Source organism: Tiliqua scincoides, chromosome 2 (assembly GCF_035046505.1).
Source record: "Tiliqua scincoides isolate rTilSci1 chromosome 2, rTilSci1.hap2, whole genome shotgun sequence".
In the NCBI taxonomy this organism is placed as follows: Eukaryota; Metazoa; Chordata; class Lepidosauria; order Squamata; family Scincidae; genus Tiliqua; species Tiliqua scincoides.
In genome coordinates, this window is record NC_089822.1 from 127,223,418 (window position 1) to 127,248,506 (window position 25,089).

Consider the following 25,089-nt stretch of genomic DNA (forward strand, 5'->3'; position numbering starts at 1 on the left):
TTCTGTTCTCACGGAACGGGACAGTGCTACAGAAGAATTGGAAGGAATCACCAAAGCCATCTGCCAGGAGCATCTTTTGGAGCAAAGTGAGAAAAGTATGATCTCCAAAGGTGGTCTAGGTGTGGCAGGACCAGGAGCGTGGAGTCACTATTGCCCAGAAAGTCCTCTGAAAGAAAAGGAGAGGGGAAAGTGAAGCCAGAGAGAATCAGTGAGAGGAAAAATTCCTGTGGGACAAAGGCTGTAGGAAGTCATGTTTATCAACTATCCCTTGGGTTAGAGATAACCCAAGGACTAGGCCCAGAGACCAACTAGACAGCAGGCTTCAAAAGACAGTGAAGGGCTCATCTCCTCCAAAGCACCATCAGGAGTACTGAAGGTCAAACACAATGCGAATGAAATTCAGTTTGCACACCCAGTCTCTGCTAGGTTAAGAGAACCTGCTGTGAGTGCCTGACCTCAAAAGGGCTTTCAAAACCAGGGGCATGGAAAACAAGTCTAATGAGGAAGGGTTGAGATAACTTGGTAGGTCTAACCTGGAGAAGAAAATGTGGAGGGGTGACATGATAGCACCCGTCAAAGACGTGCAGGGCTTGTCAGGTGGAAGAGGGTAAAGATTTGTGGCCCAGAGAGCAACTAGACTTAATAGGCTTAGGTTGCGGGACTGGAGATTTAAGTTGGATATCATGAAGAAATTCTGAATGGTAAGAGCAGTTCTGCAGTGCAGCTGATTATCATGGGAAATGGTGGGTTCTCCTTTGCTGGAGGCCTTCAGGTAGAGGCTTGACAGGCACTTTTTGGAGCTACTCCAGAGGGGCTTTTCCTGTGCCTAGCAGGGTGTTGGGCAGATAGCTGTGAAGTCCCCTTCAACCATATCGTTTTATGATTCTCACCTCCTGGAGTGGACAGTGGAGTTGAGCATACCACTCTTGGCTGTACAAGCAAACCTGGATTCCTTGACCCACAAGGAGAAGTGTCCAAAACAGCACATTCCAGACTGGGCTTGTTCGTTTATCATGGATGATGAAGTTAAAGATCACTGGAGAGACAAATTAAAAATGATAGATTAGCTGTGTATGGTCCAGATGATGCTAAACCAAAAGAACTTCTTACTTATCCGTTTCCAAGAGCCTGCCTTCCAGAGCAGCAACCCAGCCCAATCCACCTTCTTTCCTAGAGGAACAGCAGATTCCATTTCATTTCATTCATGAAGCAATTTCTGCTTTCACTGACAACTAATCTATGGGTTCCTTCCTATCACAAAACTGGTGGGTGAGGAAAGAAAATACAAATCAGGCTTATGTATGTATACTGTATACTGGTGTTTCTTACACCGTGGTTGGGACCCACAAGGTGCATCATGAACCAATTTCAGGTGGGTCCCCATTCAGTTCAATATTTTATTTTTAATATATGAGATTTGATGCTACCATGGCATGTGACTGCATCGGGGGAAATGTTACAGATCTGTACTTTTAACAGGCTACTCTGTATATGCTTTTAACAATGACAGCATAGGCCTACAAAATTGAGGGTCAGAAAAGTTTTCCCCAAACTTTATGGTGGTTTGATATGAATTTGGGGTGCTGATTCCAGAAATGGCATCCATTTTGCCCTATCACGTCTAGTTTTGGAGATATAGTATAGGCTCACTAGTGAATGGTTCAAGCAGCTTCCTCATGAGGAAGCCACGGTATAGGCTTCCTCATCAGGAAGCTGCTTGAACCATTCACGAAAGAGGGTATGCTGTGTCTCCAAAACTAGACATGATAGGGCAAAATGGATGCCATTTTTGGAATCAACACCCCAAATATACCCAGGAATTGGTGTAACATTTAAGGAAACAAAATGTGTGTTGGCCTGTGTGGTCAATGGGCCTTACTCCAGGGTATTTGTCGGTAGGATTGCACCCTAGATTGTAAAAAATGGTCTTGTTTGATGATGTCACTTCTGGCCATGATATCATTTCTGGTGGGTCCTGACGGATTCTCAATCTAAAAAGTGGGTGCTACAAGTGTAAGAACCAGTGCTGTTTACTTGTACTGTACATATGTTGTGTTCACTTCGCATGTTATTTTGTTCATAGTGTGCCACCAGATCTGTTCTTTTAGGGCTGAACCAAGAGCCATACTAAAGGTCAGAGGCAAGAAGGTCACAAAAAGCAAGGAACCCCACAGCACTGACCTCCAAAAATGGCAAAGAGCGTGAATGAGACAGGATAGAAGAAGCCAAAGCACAAGGAGTAGGCATACTCATGGACAGTAGCTGAAGCTAAGAATGCAGACAGCATAGCTGCAACCCGGACCTTGCCTCGGAGGAGCTGGAAGGCAAAAAGCGCAGGTGAGTTATAGGCTTTGTTCGAAAGTACCTGTCCACTGTAGTATTTAAAGAGTGTTTAAGTGTTTAGTGTTTAAAGAGAATTCAAAATGGGGTCTTCAGGCTTAGGCTCAAGGGAACAGCTTGCATTCTGAACCTATAGATCCAAATGTTGGATCAGGCTGCACTCTCTCCCCACCTCTCACTGGTCAGGTGAACTCTTTGTATTTTAAAAAGTTTAGAGGAACACAATGGTTTGATGTTTTTGTTGTTGTGGAGAACATTTATATACTGCTTTTCACCACAAGGTTTCCAAACCAGTTTATAGAGCAAACCAAGTAGCTAAATGGCTCCCTGCCCCAAATGGACTCACAATCTAAAAAGTTGTAGAAGAACAGCAGCAAAAAACTAGAAAAGACACTATGCTGGACTTATATGTCAGTCCTCGACTTTACAAACAAACAAACCCCTGCAAAAACAACCCCAAACACCCACTATTTTTAAAATTGCAAAATTTCTGGGAGTTGACACAGGCACTACACATTAAAAATATAGTCAGGATTGACATGAAAGAGGAAGTTGGAGGGTCATTCCTGGGAGTTTCAGACACTGAGGTTATGACCAGCAATTAATCTGCATTGGGTCATATTGACCAGGGTTGCAGGATCCTTGGACACTCTTGTGCTGGAAGAGACATGACAAAAGAACTCCTTCAAACATCTTCATCTGCCCCAGTGTGAACGGGGCATCTGCTGCCATTAAGAGAAAGGAGTATTGCAGAGCTTGTGTCTGTGACAGGGGTGCCCAAACTTTTTGGCACGAGGGCACTTTGTTGGAGGCCGGGGGAAAAGAATTAATTCACATTTCAAATCTGAATAAATTTACATTAATGACTACATTAGAGATGACACTTATATGAAGGAATGAAATTTTACTGAGGCAGTAATGCACATGGGACAATCAGGGATGTGACCAAAACGGGGGAGTTAACATAACTCCTGACCACATATCTCTTGTGCAAAAATAAAACACATGAGACATAAATTGTTCAGAGACAGTGATGCACCTGGGACATGGGGGTGGTTAAAATAACACCAATTGGGAGACAATCAGGAATGTGCTTTTAAGACTAGCGAGACTCACCATTATTCTCTTCTCCATAGGTAGGTTTAAGAGTGGCAAGCACATGGGCTGCCTTGGAGAGCCTGAAGTGGGTGGAGACCTGAAGGTCTTGCAATAGCTCAAGGCCTATAGAAGGCCTTGTGCAAAGGGAGGCCCACCTTTTCTTCACTGCTGTTGCTGCCTCACAGACATGAAGCAGCAAGCAGCAGAGCGAAAACTTGGCCTGCAACTTGCGACAGGCAGTTGTGTTGGGCCAGCGCAGGCTCCAGCAAGTCTCCAGTGGGCCAGAGGCTTGTTGGAGACTGGGGACTCACCACGGGCTGGATTCAGGGTTCCTGAGGACTGCAAATGGCCCGCAGGTTGGAGTTTGGGCACCCCTGGTGTAAGAGAAAGTCAAAATATATAAGAAGGCTCCTTATAAAGGGGCTCTTTGAGAGTGAGAGCAAGGCATGCTGGGGCTGCATAATAGAAGCCCTGTCACAAGGGGGGTTGAGCGCCCAGGGTCCCATGCTGAATGCCCCATCTGTGGTTTACCCAAGCCTTACCCACAGGAGGTCCTGATAGATGTAGTAGTAGAGCCAGTCATGCACTACCACATTCCACGTCCGATAGTATGTAGAGAATCCCGTGGAATTCCACCAGTCCTAGAGCAAGAGACACAGTGTTGAGCTTGGACAGGGGAGGAACCACACTTGTGCAAAGCACCTGGCCCATCTTGCTGCGTATTTGGGACCTTGTAACATGCAAGAGAGGCTCTTTACTGTATGCTGTATGGCAAGTTTCTTCTGCCACCAGTCCTCTCAGCCCAGTACCTTTAGCCAGTTCCATCAGAGCATAGTTTGTGCCAAGGGGAAAGCACTTTTGACACCAGGAAAGAATTCTGGAGTATGCTTAAGACCTGTCACCCTCATCTTTTTAGGGGGGTTGAAATCATGAGCTCCATCTCCTGATGTGATCTGTTCATTCTCTGCCACTCAATGTGCAGATGTCTCTTTGCAAAAACCTACAGTGGCACATCTACCTATGCCCCTGTCACCTGGGCACTTACCCAGCAGCGAGGATCTGGGTTGGAGCAGGGGCAGCAGGTTGGCCATGGAACAAAAACCTGCCAGTTGCTGGAGAGCTGGGATGGCTAGGAGAATGGTGGGAGAGCAACTGTGGCTATGCCAGGGCCGCATTGTTGCAGCCCAGCGCTGACTGCTCGCTGATAGGGTGAATCTCCAGCTGCCAAGACAGCCTCCTGGCTGAGCCGCACTGCACACAGCTGCAGTTTTGCCCAGCTGGGCCTCAGAGCTACTCAAGATCTCAGGCCAGCCATGTGGCTGGAAGGGGCAGGCCAGACGGGCCAACCAACAGGCTCATAATGGTGCCCAGTGGCCCACAAAGGAGGTTGCTCCTCCTTGAGCTCTGGCTTTGGGAGGGCAGTGAGGGGAAGCAAGAGCAATCCTAGGCCCTTACCCAGACCTTTACCTGAACCTAAAGGGGCCAGAAAGGTACCTAGTCAGAGCAACCAGTCTTTAGACCCTGGGGGCAAGCTTCCTGGTATCCCTGGTGAGGTGCAAGCCTCAGGGAAAAGGGGGGTGCCCTGGAGCCAAATCCCCAAGGTATGCCCCAGACCCTCCTGCCAGACCCACAACAGCCAGGGGAGAACCTGGGAGGCCTGTTGCCCATGGGCACCCTGGCCACCAGTAACCGCTGCTCCACCCTGTGGGGATCATGGCCAGCATCCTGGGACATTGGCACTCCCCACCACCAGCATATAGCCTCATCTTCTGCAGAGTGTTCACGTGATGTGGGTTTCATTGGCAAAACATGCAGGACTGTATGGGATTGTAGTTCAGTAGTTTTACATGCTGCAGGATCTAGTTTCCATCTCTGACATCCCAGGTAGGTGAAAGACCCCTGCCTGAAACTCTGGACAACAGATGCCACTCAGTTCAGACAATATGGAGCAATATGGACCAAGGGCCTGACATGGCAGGACCTGGCTGCATGCATTCAGATAGGTCTGCAACAGGAATGCCTTCATTCAAGGGAAAAGACAACTCTCTCTATACTTCTGCATAATTTATAGCCGCAGATGTTTCTTTAATACCCCTCCACTGTTCAGTCACACACTCCACCTTTAATTCTGAAGTCATGGCCCTTGTGTGCTCAGCTGTGTTTTTTACAACCAGAAAGGCTACAAACTTCTTTGAAACATTTGAAAGCTGACACAGGAAACCAAATGTCCTACCAGATCTGCCTAGATTGAACAGCATAGAAACAACTCCATTCTTTACCTGCCCTCTCCCCGAGCCCCTCCCATCACCTTGTAGAAGGTGCAGTCAGCAAAGCGCAGCATCTCGGCAAAAGCATTAAACCAGCAGTGCAGGAAGGCAAAAAAACACAGCAGCAGCAAAAATGTCCCTGGGGGGTAGACGGTGGACATTAATGTCGGGATGGAGAAGCATCAGATCTGCCAAGAATTTGCTAGGGTGCAATAAATTCTGATCCACAGTTTGGCAGATACCCAGCCTTAGCACCAAGCTGCACACAAAGCTAAATGCATAGCATCCCATGGGGTGTTAGTTTTATTTTTAAATAGCACCTGGAAATGGGTATGAAATATTGCAAAGGTGATGGGGGGGGGGTTAGGGAGGCCATAGTACTTTGTAACTGACTTGGTTTGGATGCCGATTGCAGGCTCACTCCCTGTTCTACTGTTCATGAAAAAAACACCTCCTATTGTCTGGAAACAAAATACTGTACTGTACTATACTGTGTGAATCAGGAGTTGGGCAGCCCAATCCTAAAGGTGGCGGCTACCACTGCCCCACAGCAGCCACAGGAGGCCACGTCAGGGGAAGGACCTTCATCCCCTTCCCCAGGGGAATCCCCCAAGTCCCACAATGGGGCTTCTCAAGTCTCCACCAGAAAGTTTGCCGCCACAGACTTTGAGACTCTATGCTGGGCCTTCCAGCCTGATACGGAGTCCAGGATCACGTGGAGTAGAACTCTACCGCTTCCACCCCCCTCTCGCACCAGTTCCTACCCAACCCCAATTCCTGCCCATCTGTGAGACCCTCACTGCCACCCAGAGCTCTTACCTGGCTCTGGGTGGCAAACGGCTGGCATTGGGCTCAGAGTGGACTGGCACCAGTGCAGACTTGGTGCAGGGTGTCATGGGTGTGCCTCATGGTACATTTGCGACACCCTGCACTGAAGAGCTCAGGATTGGGCTCTGACTCAGTAAGGGAGTTCTTATTTCTTTATGCCGTTTCAGGGTTGGAAAGAGACTTTCTCCCAGGTCATATAGCCATAGGTCCTGGATATTTCTTGCCCCTGTAGTTACGTGGCTTGGCTTACATGCTTGAGTTAACTGGGGGTATTTGTTCTGCAAGTACCTTTCCTGTGGTGTGCCTACTTTTATGGAGTGCTATGGCTTTTCAAGGTTGATCTGCAGGAGATCAGGTCCTCCTGCCTTGGGGGTAGGGGTATACTGCCTTTTGGTCCTTTGCCACTGAAAAGGACCAAAAGGGAACATAGTCAAATCAATTTATTAATACTGTCAAAGACCAGCATAAACACAACATAGCAACATTGCCTGTGCAAGTAAAATTTTAAAAATTTTAACAGTTAAATGCACATCATACTAAAAATAGGAAAACAGAAAGGATGACCATCATAATTTTTTCTCATAATTAATGATGCCCTTGTGGGTTTTGCAGGTGACTGCCAAGAAACTAGCACTCCCTCTTGTGAACTGTGGGTTAGCGCCCTTAAGAAGTTCCTTGGCTATCTCCTCATCAGGCAGGCCTGAGAATTTCCTAATCAGGGGAGTAATAAACTTAGCACATATCCCCTGATAAAATGATTTTTGCAAGCAAGATTAAAAACTCTGCATTACATTGCTGCTCTTTTCACAGGAATGGCAGGTGAGGAGCTGCAGTCAAATACACAACACAAGTACATAGGTTGCATACAGAGCACTGCTGTGTGAACTCCATCCTAATAATAAATGAATCAGAATTCTGTGCCAACACAATCCTAAATTTTGTGACCATAAACATGAAAATAAATTGTTTGAATGATTTCTCTCATATTGCATTTTTTTTTTGAATATTTTTCTGTTATCCATGACATTCAATAGAAAAAGAATTGGAGGAAATGCTGGGGGTGGGGTCCACTGAGAAGAATTAAGAGACAGATGGATGCTTTGGAGGTATGGTTGATGGGACCTCTGGAATGTTCCACCCAAAAATAAACCATAACGGATTCACTGTTCCTTTTATGGCATTCCACAACTAATTTCACCACACAAACTAGGCCACTCTGTCCATATACCTGGCAATGTGGCACTGAAGATGGACAGCACCATGGTTTTGAGGCTGAAAGGCTGCTTGCTCATATTGCTGAACAAAGGAATGCAGAGACGCTCCAGGATGAAGTTAATGTAAAACACGCAGCCAAGGATCTGCAAAATAGACAGGGGAGAAATAAACCTCCCACCCAATGCAATGTGTGTGCCTTAGGCACATTGGCCCATCCCTTAGTATCTTCCTCATCCACAGAGAGGCCAGGCATGAATTAGCCTCCTCCTAAAACACCACTCTGCATCTCTCACCTGAGCAAAGTTCTTGATGACATACCTCCAGCGCACATAGGGTGTTCTGCAAGGAAAGGAGCAGCCATTGGGTGGGTGCACAGGATGGATACTTATACTGTATCTATTTGGGAACCCTATGGACCCACTTCTCAATTTTATGCCCTCTTCCTGGCCTACAGGATAATTGCACTAGAGTGGGCGATCAAAGAGGTCTCCAAAGAACCAACAGGGGTGTAGAGAAGATTCACCTTGGGTAACTCTCCCTGTAGATCAATGTGGGGCAGAAGAGAAAATACAGGTAAGTTGAGAATTCAGGTGGATGCACCTTCCCTGGAGAAAAAAAAAATCAAAGAAGCAGATGAGGGAGAAGCAAAGAGATACGAGTTTGTGCTGCACTCTGAGAAGTGGTAGATCTCCCCAGCCCTGCACACCAGTGCAAAGGTCCCCGATGGGCCCCCTGCGGGACCCCACCCCACTTACCTGAAGCTTATGCACAACTCCAGGCTATGTCAGGGAAGCTTCCTGAGGCTTCCCTGATGCTTTAAACTGTGCTTCTGGAAAAACAGAAGCACAGTTTCTGACCCCATCGGGAACCTCAGAAAGGCTTCCACGGTGTCCTGAAGATGTGCGCCCAGAGCATTTGTCCCATCAAATGAATGGGAGGTCTGCCACTGACGCTGAGAAAAGAGATTCGGTAGATATGAGCACACAGCAATATTGTGTGTCGGTTCAGGCAGCACCTTGGACCCTGGCAGCTGTATAGTTTCAGCAAAAAGTTTCAAGGTTCTTTATATGCTGTGAGCTAAGCAGGACAGGGATGGAATTGAAGTCTCTCATGCCATGGCCCAATCTGTACCAAACACTCCTTCCCAGCCCATGTTGGCTGCTAGTAGGTAGACAAAACCACCAAAACATGCCAGGCACATTGATATGCTTGATGTAATGTGTAGTTTGGCCCCAAGAGAAATAATGCACTTATTGAAAAAGAAAGTGCATCAAATAAGTATGTACTAAAAGATGTTGCCTTTTCTTGTGCTTTCCACAAGATTGAGAAGCAGAGGAGGAATTCATTTCTGGTAGCCATTCACAAGGCTGGCCCAACCATGAGACTGACTGAGGCACTTAGTTCACACAGCAGCTTGGTGGGGTCGTCCATCTCTGTCCACCCACTCCCTGGTTTGAGAAATGAAGAGGGAGTGGAGCAGAAGAGGAAGTGTGAAGGAGTGTCTCCAATGCTCTAGCCCATCTTTCCTCTCCACTTCCTGTTCTGCTCCATCTTTTTCCATATCCATTCCAGAGAGTGGGAAATGTTGGCACATCACCTTGTAAGCAGGGGCAGCTTTTGGCACATGCCTCGTGCATTGGGAAGTCTTGAACCAGCCCTGGCTTTTTGAGGACCAGTAAAGGGTGGAAAGCAGGATCTGTAAGCACTGGAAATCAGCTGATAGAGCATTGCACCATTGTTGAGAACCATGGAAAGATCCATGCGGAAGAGTTCAAAATGAAACTCACCATCTTTCGACATGGCATATAGGATAGGAGGCACTGACTCCCGCAGAAATGAGTGGCTTTTCATGAGGAAACGGACCTAAAAGGGGGAGGAAAACCAGTATTGATGCAAGATGAAAAGAAAACTTCTTATTCAGTACTTGTGATCTTGAACTGGGATTCGGGGAGAGAGAACCAGAAATTAATCTCTATCATGGTACCATGCCAGAGGAGGGAGTTTCTTGCCAACATTTTGCTGTAAATGACCACAGGGTGGTATTGCAGCTACCAGCAGTAGTGTAACTAGAGGGGAGACAGGCATCTGAATACACCATGCAAGATGTCCCTCCCCATCTCCTTCAGAGCCATTCCGGGCAGCTAGAGCAAAATGGAGAAGATGACTTCATTTTGCTTTAGCTACCTGGAATGGCTTCAAAGGGGAGGGACCACTTGCACAGCGCATTCTGATGCCTGCAAAACATAGCACTGTGCCCTCCTCTAGCTATGCTATTGGCTACTAGCTTGGCAGAGATCAGGTGTCATAGAGATTCCACCTGGTCCAATAAAGTTGCTTTCTGGCTTCCCAGAAACTTGTTGCTCAGGTTTGACTGAGCAGCTCCCAAAATATCAGTCTCTGCTTAGGCATTCACCAGATGCCCACTTTCTGGTTTGACCTCATTGGCACCTTGTTGGTTTCCAGACTATGACATCATCCAACAATCCAAACATCTGTCATCATGGAAATGATGGAACAACAAGGACAACTCATTAATGCAGTCTGGGAAACCCCTTTTTTCACTCTTGATTCCAGCTGCCACAGTACTACCAGTATGGAGCACACACATAGCAAGAGTGTGCCTACTGCCATGCTGCAAGAGACTGCATCCTGTTTAGGTCCACTGATGATGTGTGTGTGCTTCTTCTGCTGATCATCAATAGGAGAATGATAACACAGGCCAACACACATTTTGCTTCCTTAAACATTACACCAATTCCTGGGTATATTTGGGGTGCCGATTCAAAAAATGGCATCCCTTTTGCCCTATTGCATCTAGTTTTGGAGATATAGTATAGCCTCTTTAGTGAATGGTTCAAGTAGCTTCTTCATGAGGAAGCCTACACTGCTTGAACCATTCACTAATGAGGCTATACTATATCTCCAAAACTAGACGTGATAGGGCAAAACGGATGCCATTTTTGGAATCGGCACCCCAAATTCATATCAAACCACCATAAAATTTGGGAAAAACGTTTCTGACCCTCAATTTTGTAGACCTATGTAATATTATGGAGTTTTGTTTAATACACAAAATACATCAATTGAAGAATTTGGGCATCCTTAGTTCTGAATCTGGATTTTGTTTTGGTAGATCTCTAAGTAAAGTATAGCTATTCTTTGAACACCTGGCTATACCATATCAAAAGAAAATTCTACAGATCTGATTTGGTTCTCACTTCAGATCATGCCCCCCTCCACCCAAACTGCTTAGGAGCTTCTTTCCCACACAGTGAGTCATATTAGTAGTCCAGGATTCTCATGGTGTGACACCTGTTCAAGGATGACAATGAAACGGGAGGCAGGCCCCAGGTGGTAGTAGGCAACAGTATAGACGGGGTAGAAGCCCAGTACAGCAGCATGGCAGACCAGCAGAACCACTGCTGTGGTGGAAGTGAAGAGCCTAGGGTGTTTTGCAGTCCTCAAGGCGCTGGCCCACATCTGCAGGAACTTGTAGGGCACAAGCAAGGTATAGAGGAACATGCAAAGCCAGGTAAACAGTGCCCTGGGCAGATTCTCAAAAGCAAAAATGAAGAGGTTGAAGTCCAGGACAAGCCTATGGAAGAAAGAAAGGCAGCCGTGAAGACAAAATACACAATATCAGTATCAAATTAGCAGAGGAACATCAATGGACCATCAACAGTGGACTATAAAGTACTGGAGGTCTTGAATTGGGGATACTGATAACCGCTACCCAGTCACTCTCTGCACTCGTGACTGATCAACAAATGTTGATTTCTACCTAGATTTTTGCTAGTTTGGTCTGGCCCTGCCTGAAACAGGAAGTTTTCAGGAAGGCAAGCCCTTCGGGGGAAACATTAACCCCTTTTGTTAAGCAAGCGTTGCTGGGATACCTGTAGTTACAGGACATCTGCTGAAAGATGACTGATGCACCATAGGCAGGACTAGAGCAGCTTTTGTCATAAGGAAATCCCCATATTGGAGTGAACATGGGGTTGTAAATATTGCATGGCTGGAAATTCACTAATATGTTTCCCCATATATTTTTATATACTATATATACAGGTGTGCACCCCTTAACAACTGTTCGCTTAACCACAGACCACATATAAGATGGTGGTCAAAGCCACTGGCTTAGCTAGAGGGGGGGGAGCTAGGGGGGCGGGGCACTAAGTTTTGCAGGGAGTCTCCCTGCATCATGCAAGTGGCCCCTCCCCTTGGGTGCCATTTGGGGGGGGGCAAAATAGGGGCAAATGGCTCCCGAGGGGAGGGGGAGGAGCCGCTTGCATGCTGCGGGAAGGCTCCCTGTAAAACTTAGTGTTCCGCCCCCCTCTAGCTACGCCAGTGGTCAAAGCACAAAAAGAGCTTTAATGAGGCTGTTAGGTCTCCCATGGCACACAGCAGAGTCTCTGTTTACACAGCAAAGTGGCTCTTAATGCAAAGAAGAGACAATTGGTCTCCAGTAGCCTGTGCAGCCAGTACATGTCTGGCAGGGGGTGTCTGTTTACACAACACAGGCAGTAGATTAGGCTGAATGTTCGCTTAACGATGAAATCACAAAACAACAGGGATTGGAGAAGGTATCCGCATCGCACACCTGTATATAAATTCCCCAGGGGCTAATTTCTGTATTTTTAGGATGAGAACACTGCTGTAAAATACATTGTTTATTTTTCTTTCAAAACTCTAAGCTGTAGGAATTTCATCACCCCCAGAAATGCACCTTGCCCATTCTGTGTCCCTTGCCAATTTTTCCCCTGGTGCCATCACCAATTGTCTTCACTTATGATGCTTTCTCAGGAGTGCAGAATACTACAAAAATTGTGTCATCAGCACACTATTGAAACAAAATTACTACAGTGGGCAAGGAAAGGGCAAGAGGCTGGACAACAGAGTCAGAAGAATGGGAGGTGATGCTCATACAGTGATTTCCATTTCCCTTAGTGCTTAAAAAGAAACAACCCAGTCCCAAACATCTCCTTAGTGTTGCAAGCCCATGTCTGTCTGCCACCCAAGAACGGAAAGTCTCCCAGCCCTCAGCTCCACATCTGAACCATACCGTCCTTCATCGATGGAATCCACTATGATTGTGCTGAGAGCAAACACACAAAGAAAGGCCACAAATATGTGGTAGATGGAACGGAAATGTTTGATTTCCAGCAGCTCACTGAAAAAAAAAAAGAGGCAGCGTTGGCATCAGGCAAGCTGTAAGCTGGATCTGGTCACAGAGCAATTGTATGTGATCCCAGAAGCCATTGCATGCTCACATAATATTGGGGGCAAAGGGTGGTGGGAAATCTCTTTAATCCATTTGAAATAAAAATATTCCATGCTTTATTACAATCAGATTTTTTTTTAAAAGAGACAACTTTTTAAATGTATAAACTGTGTAAATGTGCACACTGTACATAATGTACAGCATGTATATTATATGTTGCTACACAGCACCAATAGTATTCTAAAACATGACTTTGGGAGAGGGATTTTGTCTGGATTGCAAAATACATAACCACAAAGCCCCTGTGATGTTCAGGGTGCAGGGCCAGCCCATTCATCAGGCCAAATGAAGTCGTTGCCTCAGGGCTCAATCATAGCCAACTTTCCAGCTCTGCTGCAGCTGCAATGCAGCCCTGAGGTAAGGGAACAACTGTTCCAGTACCTTGAGGAGGACTCTTTGACTGCCTCCCCACCACAGGAAGCAGTTCACACCCCATTGGCATAGCTGCACCAGTGCTGGAAAGTTGGATAGGGTTGGGCCCTCAGTCAGCAAATTGGTGGGGGAGCCCATCTCTGTCTACCTAATTGTCTCAACTACTACTCCTACTCCTTCCATTCCCTGGACTGGAAAAAAGGGGGGGCAGAGAGGAAATGTGAACAGGAGGAGAGTGCTGTGCTAGAACATCGAAGAATAGGGGGAACAGAGGTTGGCACATCACCAGGTAAGGGGGAGGCAGTATTTGTCAAGCCACCACATGTGTCAGGAAGTCTTGGGATGGCCCTGCCTGGGTGAGCGGCAATCTGCACTGTCATATCAATTAGTGTTATACTTACATATACTTACATAGGGTGTACTTTTGACATCACTGGTCACCATTTCTCACCTTGTCTCTCTCAGCATCTACCTTTCCTGTCACAGCTAGCAAGATAGTTCAAGAAATACTCACTCAAGCAAAGACTGTTGGGCAATGAACACTTTCTTCTGCTTTCCCTGCAACAGGCTCCTATCTCTGCAAGAATCCAAAGAAGGTAATGATTAGTGTTATTTCTCAGACCTGGTTTGCTTCTGGGCAAGGGCTGAGCAGGAGGCAGAAAAAGAATACAGGTATAACCTAATTATCCATGGATTTTTCACCCAATGTTTTATCTCAAGGCGATGAGAAGGGCCCTTTAAATTAAAGGAAAAAAATTCGTTTAACAATAGTTTCGTTAATTCGAGAGAGGGCAGCCGGCTGACAATCCAGCAATCATTCTCTCTTCAGGCACTTAGAACAGCTTCACTCCAAGGCAAGCGACCCCTCCCTTCCCCTCTGAGCAAGTGAAGAAAGATAAGTATTTTGCATTCTGCACTCTGAGTGAAGCCTTTCTAAGTGCCTGGAGAGAGACTGATTGATGGATTGTCTGCCGAATGACTCTGTCTTACATCATAAAGGCAAGCAAGGTTGTTTTTAAATCGCCTAGCAAAAGGGCATTGCTTTTTAAATGGATTTGCTTTAATGTGATTTTTGCCATCCACCTGAGTGGTGGGAACAGAACCCTCAGGAATAATGAGACTCAACCTGTATCACAAAGATGCTGCAGCAGCTCCTCCCCTACATAACAGGAAGATCACTTGCTCGATCAAGTGAGGAGCAACGTACAAACCCAGCCGTAAGTATCCTTCAAGTATTTCAATAGACTACCCGTCTTAAAATTTAGGGTAGGTAATCACATTTCCCTATCTTGTTCACTCTTGCAACAATTCAGTGAGGAAGCTTGCAGTTATTGTTGTTGCTTTTACTGTCTCTGCTGCTGTGCTTTCACCAGTGGCATAGCTAAAGCATCTGCTACTGGGGGGGGGCGTCAAAGAAGATTTTGCAGTGTCCCATCCCACCCCCCACCCCGACGAAATTTAATTAAGTAAATAAATGCAAAGTTCTCCGGTTCATTGGCCATCTGTTTTGAGAGAATACATATATTCCAACTCGGTTTGTTTCACTGCATTCTGCATTAAGTTACCTTAACAATGATATATAACATGACTGTGTTATTCTGCCTAACCTCCATGAATTTAATTCTCTTTTAAAACCATCTGACCGAGTGGCCATTCACCACATATCATGGCACAAATTCAAAAATTTTTTTGCAATGTTTGTATCACAACGTTCTCTCTCTTTGAAGATCCTTCCGTAAATGGAAGTCTTGCCCTAATGAGGAGAATAAAAAGGAACATAAACTGTGGCAAAAGAAATGTAAGAAGGTGATACTGGAGGCCAAGCGAGACTATGAGGAACGCATGGCCAGCAACATTAAGGGGAATAATAAAAGCTTCTTCAAATATGTTAGAAGCAGGAAACCCGCCAGGGAAGCGGTTGGCCCTCTGGATGGTGAGGGAGGGAAAGGGGAGATAAAAGGAGACTTAGAGATGGCAGAGAAATTAAATGAGTTCTTTGCATCTGTCTTCACGGCAGAAGACCTCGGGCAGATACCGCTGCCCGAACGGCCCCTCCTGACCGAGGAGTTAAGTCAGATAGAGGTTAAAAGAAAAGATGTTTCAGACCTCATTGATAAATTAAAGATCAATAAGTCACCGGGCCCTGATGGCATCCACCCAAGGGTTATTAAGGAATTGAAGAATGAAGTTGCAGATCTCTTGACTAAGGTATGCAACTTGTCCCTCAAAACGGCCATGGTGCCAGAAGATTGAAGGATAGCAAATGTCACGCCTATTTTTAAAAAGGGAAAGAGGGGGGACCCAGGAAACTATAGGCCGGTCAGCCTAACATCCATACTGGGTAAGATGGTGGAATGCCTCATCAAAGATAGGATCTCAAAACACATAGACGAACAGGCCTTGCTGAGGGAGAGTCAGCATGGCTTCTGTAAGGGTAAGTCTTGCCTCACGAACCTTATAGAATTCTTTGAAAAGGTCAACAGGCATGTGGATGCAGGAGAACCCGTAGACATTATATATCTGGACTTTCAGAAGGCGTTTGACACGGTCCCTCACCAAAGGCTACTGAAAAAACTCCACAGTCAGGGAATTAGAGGGCAGGTCCTCTCATGGATTGAGAACTGGTTAGAGGCCAGGAAGCAGAGAGTGGGTGTCAATGGGCAATTTTCACAATGGAGAGAGATGAAAAGTGGTGTGCCCCAAGGATCTGTCCTGGGACCGGTGCTTTTCAACCTCTTCATAAATGACCTGGAGACAGGGTTGAGCAGTGAAGTGGCTAAGTTTGCAGACGACACCAAACTTTTCCGAGTGGTGAAGACCAGAAGTGATTGTGAGGAGCTCTAGAAGGATCTCTCCAGACTGGCAGAATGGGCAGCAAAATGGCAGATGCACTTCAATGTCAGTAAGTGTAAAGTCATGCACATTGGGGCAAAAAATCAAAACTTTAGATATAGGCTGATGGGTTCTGAGCTGTCTGTGACAGATCAGGAGAGAGATCTCGGGGTGGTGGTGGACAGGTAGATGAAAGTGTCGACCCAATGTGCGGCGGCAGTGAAGAAGGCCAATTCTATGCTTGGGATCATTAGGAAGGGTATTGAGAACAAAACGGCTAGTATTATAATGCCGTTGTACAAATCGATGGTAAGGCCACACCTGGAGTATTGTGTCCAGTTCTGGTCGCCGCATCTCAAAAAAGACATAGTGGAAATGGAAAAGGTGCAAAAGAGAGCAACTAAGATGATTACGGGGCTGGGGCACCTTCCTTATGAGGAAAGGCTACGGCGTTTGGGCCTCTTCAGCCTAGAAAAGAGACGCCTGAGGGGGGACATGATTGAGACATACAAAATTATGCAGGGGATGGACAGAGTGGATAGGGAGATGCTCTTTACACTCTCACATAATACCAGAACCAGGGGACATCCACTAAAATTGAGTGTTGGGCGGGTTAGGACAGACAGAAGAAAGTATTTCTTTACTCAGCGTGTGGTCGGTCTGTGGAACTCCTTGCCACAGGATGTGGTACTGGTGTCTAGCCTAGATGCCTTTAAAAAGGGATTGGACAAGTTTCTGGAGGAAAAATCCATTATGGGGTACAAGCCATGATGTGTATGCGGAACCTCCTGTTTTTAGAAATGGGTTATGTCAGAATGCCAGATGCAGGGGAGGGCACCAGGATGAGGTCTTTTGTTATCTGGTGTGCTCACTGGGGCATTTGGTGGGCTGCTGTGAGATACAGGAAGCTGGACTAGATGGGCCTGTGGCCTGATCCAGTGGGGCTGTTCTTATGTTCTTATCCAGGATCTTCCACCAAATAGGGCACAATTCTATCCAACCTTCCAGCGCTGTTGCAGTTGCAATGCAGACCTGAGATAAGGAAAAAAATGTTTCCTTATCTTGAAGAGGCCTCCATGACTGCCCCACCACCGCAAGATGCAGCACATGCCCTGTTGGTATGGCTGCATCAACTTTGGAAAGTTGGACAGGATTGGGCCCTCCGTTTCATTGGATGACTCCTTAGTCCTAGTGTTGTGAGAGGCAGGGAGAAAAATTCTCTTCAATTTCTCCACACCATGCAGAATTTTATAATCATCTTCATGCCTCCATCCTTCACCTGCTTAAACTTAAAGGACCCTGTCAGGCAAAATGCTCCAGCCTCCTGATCATTTTGGTTGCTCCCCCCTTTTGCATCTTTCCAGTTCTATGATATCCTTTCTGAGATGGAACAAACACAGTATTCAGAATGTGGCTACACCATAAACTTGTAAAAATTTGGGTTACTAGATTTTTTAAAATATATGTTGCTATCCTGTGCTAAGCCTTTCCCATCACTTCATGTGTGAAAAGATCACCCTGCATTCTTGCCATATCCTCTCTCCTGTGTGAAGCTGCTGGGCCCATTCGTCCTACTAAGGGGGATGATTTGGAGCAGCAAGAAAGTTGTAAGCAAAACAGCTAGGAAGGTCTTTCACCTGCTTTGCATCTCTGCTGAGCCCTTCCTCAAAGGCTGGGGAAAGGAATGTGCAGCTTCTTCCAAGGCTTTGTCAAGTAGATCATTGAGTTGTGAATGCATCTGTTCCAGTAGCTCTGACTTAATCACCTGCCAACAGAACACAAAAAGATTACCAATCCCTTTGAGAGCCCCTGACACAGACATTCCCAGAATGCATTTCAGTAGAAGACAAATTCTTCTCATCTCAGCCTCTCTTTGTCTAGGTTGACCTACACATATTTATCAATAAATTGGAGACTTTATCAATAAATTGGAGACGTCTCTTTTCTAGGCTGAAGAGGCCCAAACGCCGTAGCCTTTCCTCATAAGGAAGGTGCCCCAGCCCCGTAATCATCTTAGTCGCTCTCTTTTGCACCTTTTCCATTTCTTTTGCACCTTTTCCATTTCCGCTATGTCTTTTTTGAGATACGGTGACCAGAACTGGACACAATACTCCAGGTGTGGCCTTACCATAGATTTGTACATCGGCATTATAATACTAGCTGTTTTGTTCTCAATACCCTTCCTAATGATCCCAAGCATAGAATTGGCCTTCTTCACTGCCGCCGCACATTGGGTCGATACTTTCATCGACCTGTCCACCACCACCCCAAGATCTCTCTCCTGATCTGTCACAGACAGCTCAGAACCCATCAGCCTATATCTAAAGTTTTGATTTTTTGCCCCAATGTGCATGACTTTACACTTACTGACATTGAAGCGCATCTGCCATTTTGCTGCCCATTCTGCCAGTCTGGAGAGATCCTTCTGGAGCTCCTCACAATCACTTCTGGTCTTCACCACTCGGAAAAGTTTGGTGTCGTCTGCAAACTTAGCCACTTCACTGCTCAACCCTGTCTCCAGGTCATTTATGAAGAGGTTGAAAAGCACTGGTCCCAGGACAGATCCTTGGGGCACACCGCTTTTCACCTCTCTCCATTGTGAAAATTGCCCATTGATACCCACTCTCTGCTTCCTGGCCTCCAGCCAGTTCTCAATCCATGAGAGGACCTGTCCTCTAATTCCCTGACTGTGGAGTTTTTTCAGTAGCCTTTGGTGAGGGACCGTGTCAAACGCCTTCTGAAAGTCCAGATATATAATGTCCACGGGTTCTCCCACATCCACATCCACATCCACTCCCACATCCATATCCAATTTATTTATCAATAAATTGGATACTTCCTGCCTAGAATTTCATTGGTGTGGGCAGGGGCCTGCCCTATAACCCCAGTACCACCTGGAAGCCCTTGCATCCCTCTTATTCAGAGCTTCCAGTCACTGCTGCAACCTCCACTTAGTTTTTTTATCCTCAGTGTATCCTCTCCATGTTTACCCATTGTTCTAAGGATGGAGGGACTGGATCAAGATAGATTATATAAGAACTGAGAGATAACAGTGGAGGACAAGTACACACCTGACAGGTCTCACCTAAGAACCATGATAGTGATGGAGCCTACCCCCACTATATAACACTTCCCCTCATCCTGGAGACAATCATGTTTAAGAGAGCTGAAAATGGTTGTGCAGGACGCATCAGTAACAGCCATGCTATTCTTCTGCAGCAAAAGCAACAAAGAACACTGTAGCACCTTAAAGCATCACCATTTACGAGTGGTAAATGGTAAATGGTATTTCAGTGGATGCTTTTATGGATTACAATCCACTTCTGTAGTTGTAACTTGCAAGGCAAAAGTAGTACGTATTATGAGCTCCAAACTTCTTTCAAACCAGCCTTCAGAAATGAACATAAAATTCTCTGCTAAAATCTGTCTCCAGCCTCTGTGTTCATTTCATTCTTTTAGGCAGGGATGTAGTTCTTGGCCCAACTGATGGTATCAGTCAGCCACAATCTCATTTCTTGGGAACACCACTGTGGGGAGGTCTGACCTCCAGCAGAATTACCAGGAGCACCTGTTTACAGGCAGGTTCAGCCCAGGTCTTTCTGACTTCTGAAGCTTCCTGCCAACTGCTGTCCATCCTTACACGGTGATTATAAGTATCTCCTCCTCCCACTCCCTGAATTGGAAAAGGAAGCAGAGTGGACATGTAACAGAGAGGGAATGCATCTCTTCTACAAATGCCTTTTCTGCTACATCTCCCTCCTGCTTTCCAATGGGGGGGGGGGGGGAGAGAAGCATTGAAATGAGTGGATGGATGGAGGTGAGTTCTCCCTGCTAATTTGCTGCCTAAAGTGACTGTCTCAGGGCGCAATCTTTTCTAGACTGAAGAGCTCCAAATGCCTTAGTCTGTCCTCATAAGAAAGGTGACAGAGCCCATTAATCATTTTGGTTGCTCTCTTCTGTACTTTTTCCATTTCCACTATATCCTTTTTAAGATGTGGCGACCAGAACTGGATGCAGAAAATTCCCTTTAAAGAACATCCACTAAACCCTCCAGCATCAATCAATCTCCTGACATCTGATGAAATCCACCATTGTTACCTCCATCCGTCTCTTCCATTGGATGAGTGCAGCCATGTGGTCCAGGTGTTTGACCTCCCCTGGAAAAGTGAAGACAGCAGGTTCAAGAGCATGATTTGACATTGGGTGAAAGGACACTGGCAGTTCTACGCTGGAACTACATCTGGATGTGTCCCTGCTACTGCAGTGCATCAGTTAATAAGTGAATACAGTTGGATCCAGTAGTAGTTTCTCTGACATTTACAAAAGAATGCTTGACAGAGAAAGCATGGATCGTTCTTGGTGGAGCATAACTATTTCTGCTCTCCTGGGCAGAAACAGTTGGACACTGACGACTACACACCTTCCAATAACTGACCAAAAGTTTTCAAAGCTGTGAAATGATCAATTGCTAATCTTGTTTAATGAACCCAATAGAACAGTTAAAGTATCACAAGGTATTACAAAAACCAGCATTTCCTAACACTCACACACTTTCAGAAGATATGGAGGGAGTTCTGGAGGAAGATTTGAGAAAGTCACTTGCTCTAGCAAATGTCATGGTTCAGTGCACACAGAGAGTGCAAAATGGGTAATGCTAAACTCATAATTTCAATGTAAATAACCACCATTAAAAAAAAAAAGTTAATATGCATCTGCTGCACAACACAGAATGCAAGGAACAGTTCAGTTAAGCATAACATTTAACACAGAGAATAAAAAAGTACAAAGATGTGCTGCCAACATATTAACAATTATAACCTGTCCAATAAAACTGATTTGATACAATGCATACCAACAAGTTCTAACTTCCAGTAAAAAAGAAAGATTATATGTGTAAGTGCGGGGGGACAGGGGGGACGGGGGACAACGACAGGTGGCTCCTGGGAATGAAGTCCCCTCCCCTCCTGCTGGCATCTCTTGATCTGCTCCTCTTCAACCAGGTGAGTTCCTTAGCTGATGGGTGGGGTGGTGGAGGAAAGGGAGCTTTCCTCTTCCCTTCCTTTTCAGCCCAGTCATGCTTCTTCTCATTTGTGAAGCTTCTGCTTCAGGCTTCTGAGTGGCTGCTACCACTGGCTGTCCCTGGGACTGACTCCTCACACATTCCAACTCATGGCAGTGAATATCTCCTGCAAAGCAGCTGCTCTTGATCAGTGTGAGGGTTTTCTGATGAAAATGGTGCAGATGTGCAATGTGCTGATAAGACCTTTTCTCACAGTAGTAGGGCTTCTAGTTGAAATGGAATGTATGTGAGGCATGGTGGTAGTCTCCCCACTTGGTGACAGCCCTTCCTGCCATGGTGGCAGACAGCAGTCCATGATGTGGTCCCACTTACTCTGACCGTCCAACCTGTTGGAGATCTACTCTACCAATCTCCTACCTTGCAGAGAGTCTTGGGGTGCTTGTCAACAAGGGGTCTCTGAAGCTCCTCTGAATTTGCAGAGATCACTACATCTTAATCAGAGCCAAAATGTTTTTCTTGATTTTAGCTCCTGCCCTGTCACCCACATCTCATAGCCTTGTTTCAACTGATAAGCTCCTTGGAAATATGTCTCAAAGATGTCTCTGCTGAGAAGTGCTTGCTGAAGAGCTCTGGGGGAAGTGCAGACCCAATAGTTCATAGTTACCCCCCCCCCTTGCCTCAGATGCTTTATTTTAGAAGTATTTCAGCAGTGGCAATGGACACTTTTATTCCAGCTGGCTTTTTAGGGTGGAGGGAGTGACCTGCTCATATTTTTTGTTACTTTTGGTCTTTTGTGATTGCTTTAAGACTGCTGCTTTATTTTGGGGAGGAGGTGCTCTTTCAGCAGTTATATTGCTGTTTTAAACTGCTAAGCCTTTCCAGAGGATTATGGGGCTGGTGCTTTGTTGTTTTCTGTTTTCAAATTTTATGGATTAATCGTCCTAGACCTTCAACCGTTTCTATTTCCAAGACAATAGTGCTTGCACAGAGCAGGGGGGTTGGATTAGAAGACCTCCAAAGGTGTTTTCCAACTCTAATATGCTAGATCAGGGGTCTCCATACCCCGGCCCAGGAGCTGGATGTGGCCTGCAACAAGCTTCTTTCCAGCCCATGGCAAGTCTCTGGACTCCTGCAAGCCTCTGGCCTGCTCCCTCGAATGTGACCAGAGCTGTACTCCAGTTGCATCTGGAGGGTGTTCTGAGGACCGGGGAAGCCATGCGCCTCCCCTCAGAATGCCTTCTAAAGACCTAAAAACATCACTTCCTGATTTTCCTGAAAAACCAGAAGTGACGTTTTGGGGCTGTCCGGAGGCCTTAGGCTTTTGAGGCTTTCCAATGTATTTATTTAAATTTTATATTTAAATTTTTTTTATTTTTCCGGTGCTCGACACCATGCCAGACATTTGATGTGGCTCTCTGGCCTAAAAATGTAGAGATCCCTGTTCTAGACTCTAAGCCAAGTATTAAAAATGCACACCTTCCACACAAATCAAGGTCGACTCCTTTTCTTGGCAATATCAACTCCTCCAACCTCTTGTTCTCATAGCTGCACCAGCCAACCACCACCTGTTGTATCCCCCTGACCTCCCTCCATCTCCGCTTCTCAATCAGTTGCTGCAATTGCAGGTTATAGCTGTACTCCAGGCCCATTTAAAAAAATGTGTAAGGGCCCAATCGTATCCAGTTTTCCAGTGCCAGGGCAGCTGTGCCAGTGGGGCATACACTCCGACCTGTGGTGGGGAGACAGTCACAGAGGCCCCCTCAAGTTAGGGGGACATTTGTTCCCTTACCTCGGGGCTGCATTGCAGCTGCACAGACGCTGGAAATTTGGATAGGATTGGGCCCTAAGCCTCTCTTATACTGCTAGGATCCTGTGCCTTTGCTTGCACAGCTTCTTCCTTGCCCCACTCCCCCTTAAATCTCTCTTCTTCTCCTTGCCACTGCAAAAAGTATATTTGCACCAAGGTAATATTAGCAGAGATACCCTCTTGAATCTGCTGCTGCAACACAAGGGCTGCCCCTGTAAAATGCTGTCCTAAGTGGTCACCTTTGCAGTTCTGCTCATTTGCAGCAAAGCTTTTCAAGCTTTCCTAACTGCACGTACCGTTGCCCTGGACCTGCCCCCGAGATGCCTCCTCACTGCTGGGCACGTGCTGCAGCCCCTCTTCATTCTTGGCTGGCTCCTGTGGTACTTTTTGCCTCCTTCTTGGCTCCATGTCAGGATCACGGTTAGAACTGCACCAGCGAAGCTTTCATTTGGCAATCTTGCAGGCTCAGATGACTCACTGACAGGAGGGGAGTAAAGTTCCCATTTGCAATGGTGGTTATTTAGTTCATTAGGACAGTGATAAGATAACCCTTATCAGGGCAAAGACATGGGACCAAGGGCTGATCTTTTCCCTCTGACAGAGAACCTCTAACTCTGGAAAGCCTTCTTTGGCAAACAGTTACAAGAGATCTGTGCAACTCTTGATAGATGAGGCACAGTGTTTTTTGTTTTTCTAAAATCTTGATCTGCAGCAGATTCCCCTGCAACTACTATTTATAATTAAGCAAACACCCACACAGGGCCAAACAATGAGATTAATGTCACATCTAGTTGGACCCTAGATGTCTGCAAGAATAAGCCTTATCTGCTGCCCCCCATGTTTCATCTATGCAAGGCTGTTCAGGATTTCCTCTTCCAATTTGTAAAAGGAAAGATCAGAGCAGTGACTCACACAGAGATACAACTTTCTCTGAAGGTGGATTATTCTGCTGAATCTACTTTAATATAGACAAATGATAGAATTGTCCTTCTGGTGAAAGGTGATTAGAAGAGATAAAAGTCACAGCAACCAATCATTCAGAGATTCGGCAGCCAAGCTCCTGTGTACAAGTGCTTTGGGTTCACGGGAGCATCTTCTTCATTATCGTAATTTATTTTGTTCATCTTGCCCACCACAAGCAGTTCTCTTGTGGCAGACAATGGCAAAATTAATACAATTTATATACTCTATACCAGTGGTTTTCAAACTCTCCGGGAGTTTGAAAACTGCTGTAAGTCCTTGCGGGGGCAGGAGGAGCTGCAACGGGGGGAAGGCAGCAGTGCGATCCCTAGGATTGCGCCGCTCAGGGGGCTGCAGGGGCTTGGGTGCACTTACCATAGTCTCCTGAAGCCTCCTGGGGTGCAGGGAGCCATGCGCGAGCATCTGCAGGGCTCCTCAAAGTTGCAAAAGTAAAAGTGAAGTGATCACACTCCACTTCCGGTTTCGTGGAAGTGGAGCATGATCACTCCACTTTAACTTCTAAAGTATCGGGGAGCCCTGCAGACACTCGTGCAGGGCTCCCCACACCCCCGGGAGGTTGTAGGAGGCTCTGGTAATTGCACCCAGATCCTGGGTAAGTGATCCTTGGAATCGCACCACTGCCTCCTCCCTGCCTCCTGGCTGCCTCCACCCCTTAAGGGGGCAGAGGCCAGGGCCCACAAGCTGGGGCATCATGGCGCCCTAGTTTGAAAAGCCCTGCTCTATACTGCAATCCTTTGCATGTCTATTCAGAAGTAAAGCCCACAGACCAATGGGACTTAATCCCAGGTAAGTTTTTACACACTTAGCCTTAATGCCAAGTGGGGTTCAAATATTTCTAAACACAATTGCAATGTGTTTTTTGTTATTGACAGAAACATTGTTCAAAAAACACACTTACACCAATTGCATTGGGAACTGGACAGTAGGAAACTAGTTGTTGGGTAGCATTGAATGTGTTTAAGTACTGTTTTTAACTAGTCAATTCAGCAGCCTATAAAACTTACAACACCAAATCTTATGCATGTCTATGCAGAAGTAAGTCCCATCATCA

At 46.1% G+C, this 25,089-nt stretch overlaps 1 protein-coding gene across 1 annotated transcript; it reads right to left on the reverse strand.

The window, feature by feature from the left end:
• Positions 1-115: 115 nt before the first annotated feature.
• Positions 116-23,465, reverse strand: LOC136638783 (sterol O-acyltransferase 2-like). Its single transcript, XM_066612811.1, has 15 exons — positions 23,354-23,465; positions 20,329-20,387; positions 17,868-17,995; positions 13,913-13,975; positions 12,808-12,915; positions 11,061-11,343; positions 9,536-9,611; positions 8,272-8,353; positions 8,042-8,087; positions 7,762-7,891; positions 5,747-5,844; positions 3,981-4,079; positions 2,182-2,317; positions 891-1,036; positions 116-166 (listed from the first exon to the last, which is right to left on the reverse strand). The coding sequence occupies exons 1-15, from the start codon at positions 23,463-23,465 to the stop codon at positions 116-118; spliced, it is 1,617 nt and encodes a 538-aa protein (XP_066468908.1).
• Positions 23,466-25,089: the final 1,624 nt, after the last annotated feature.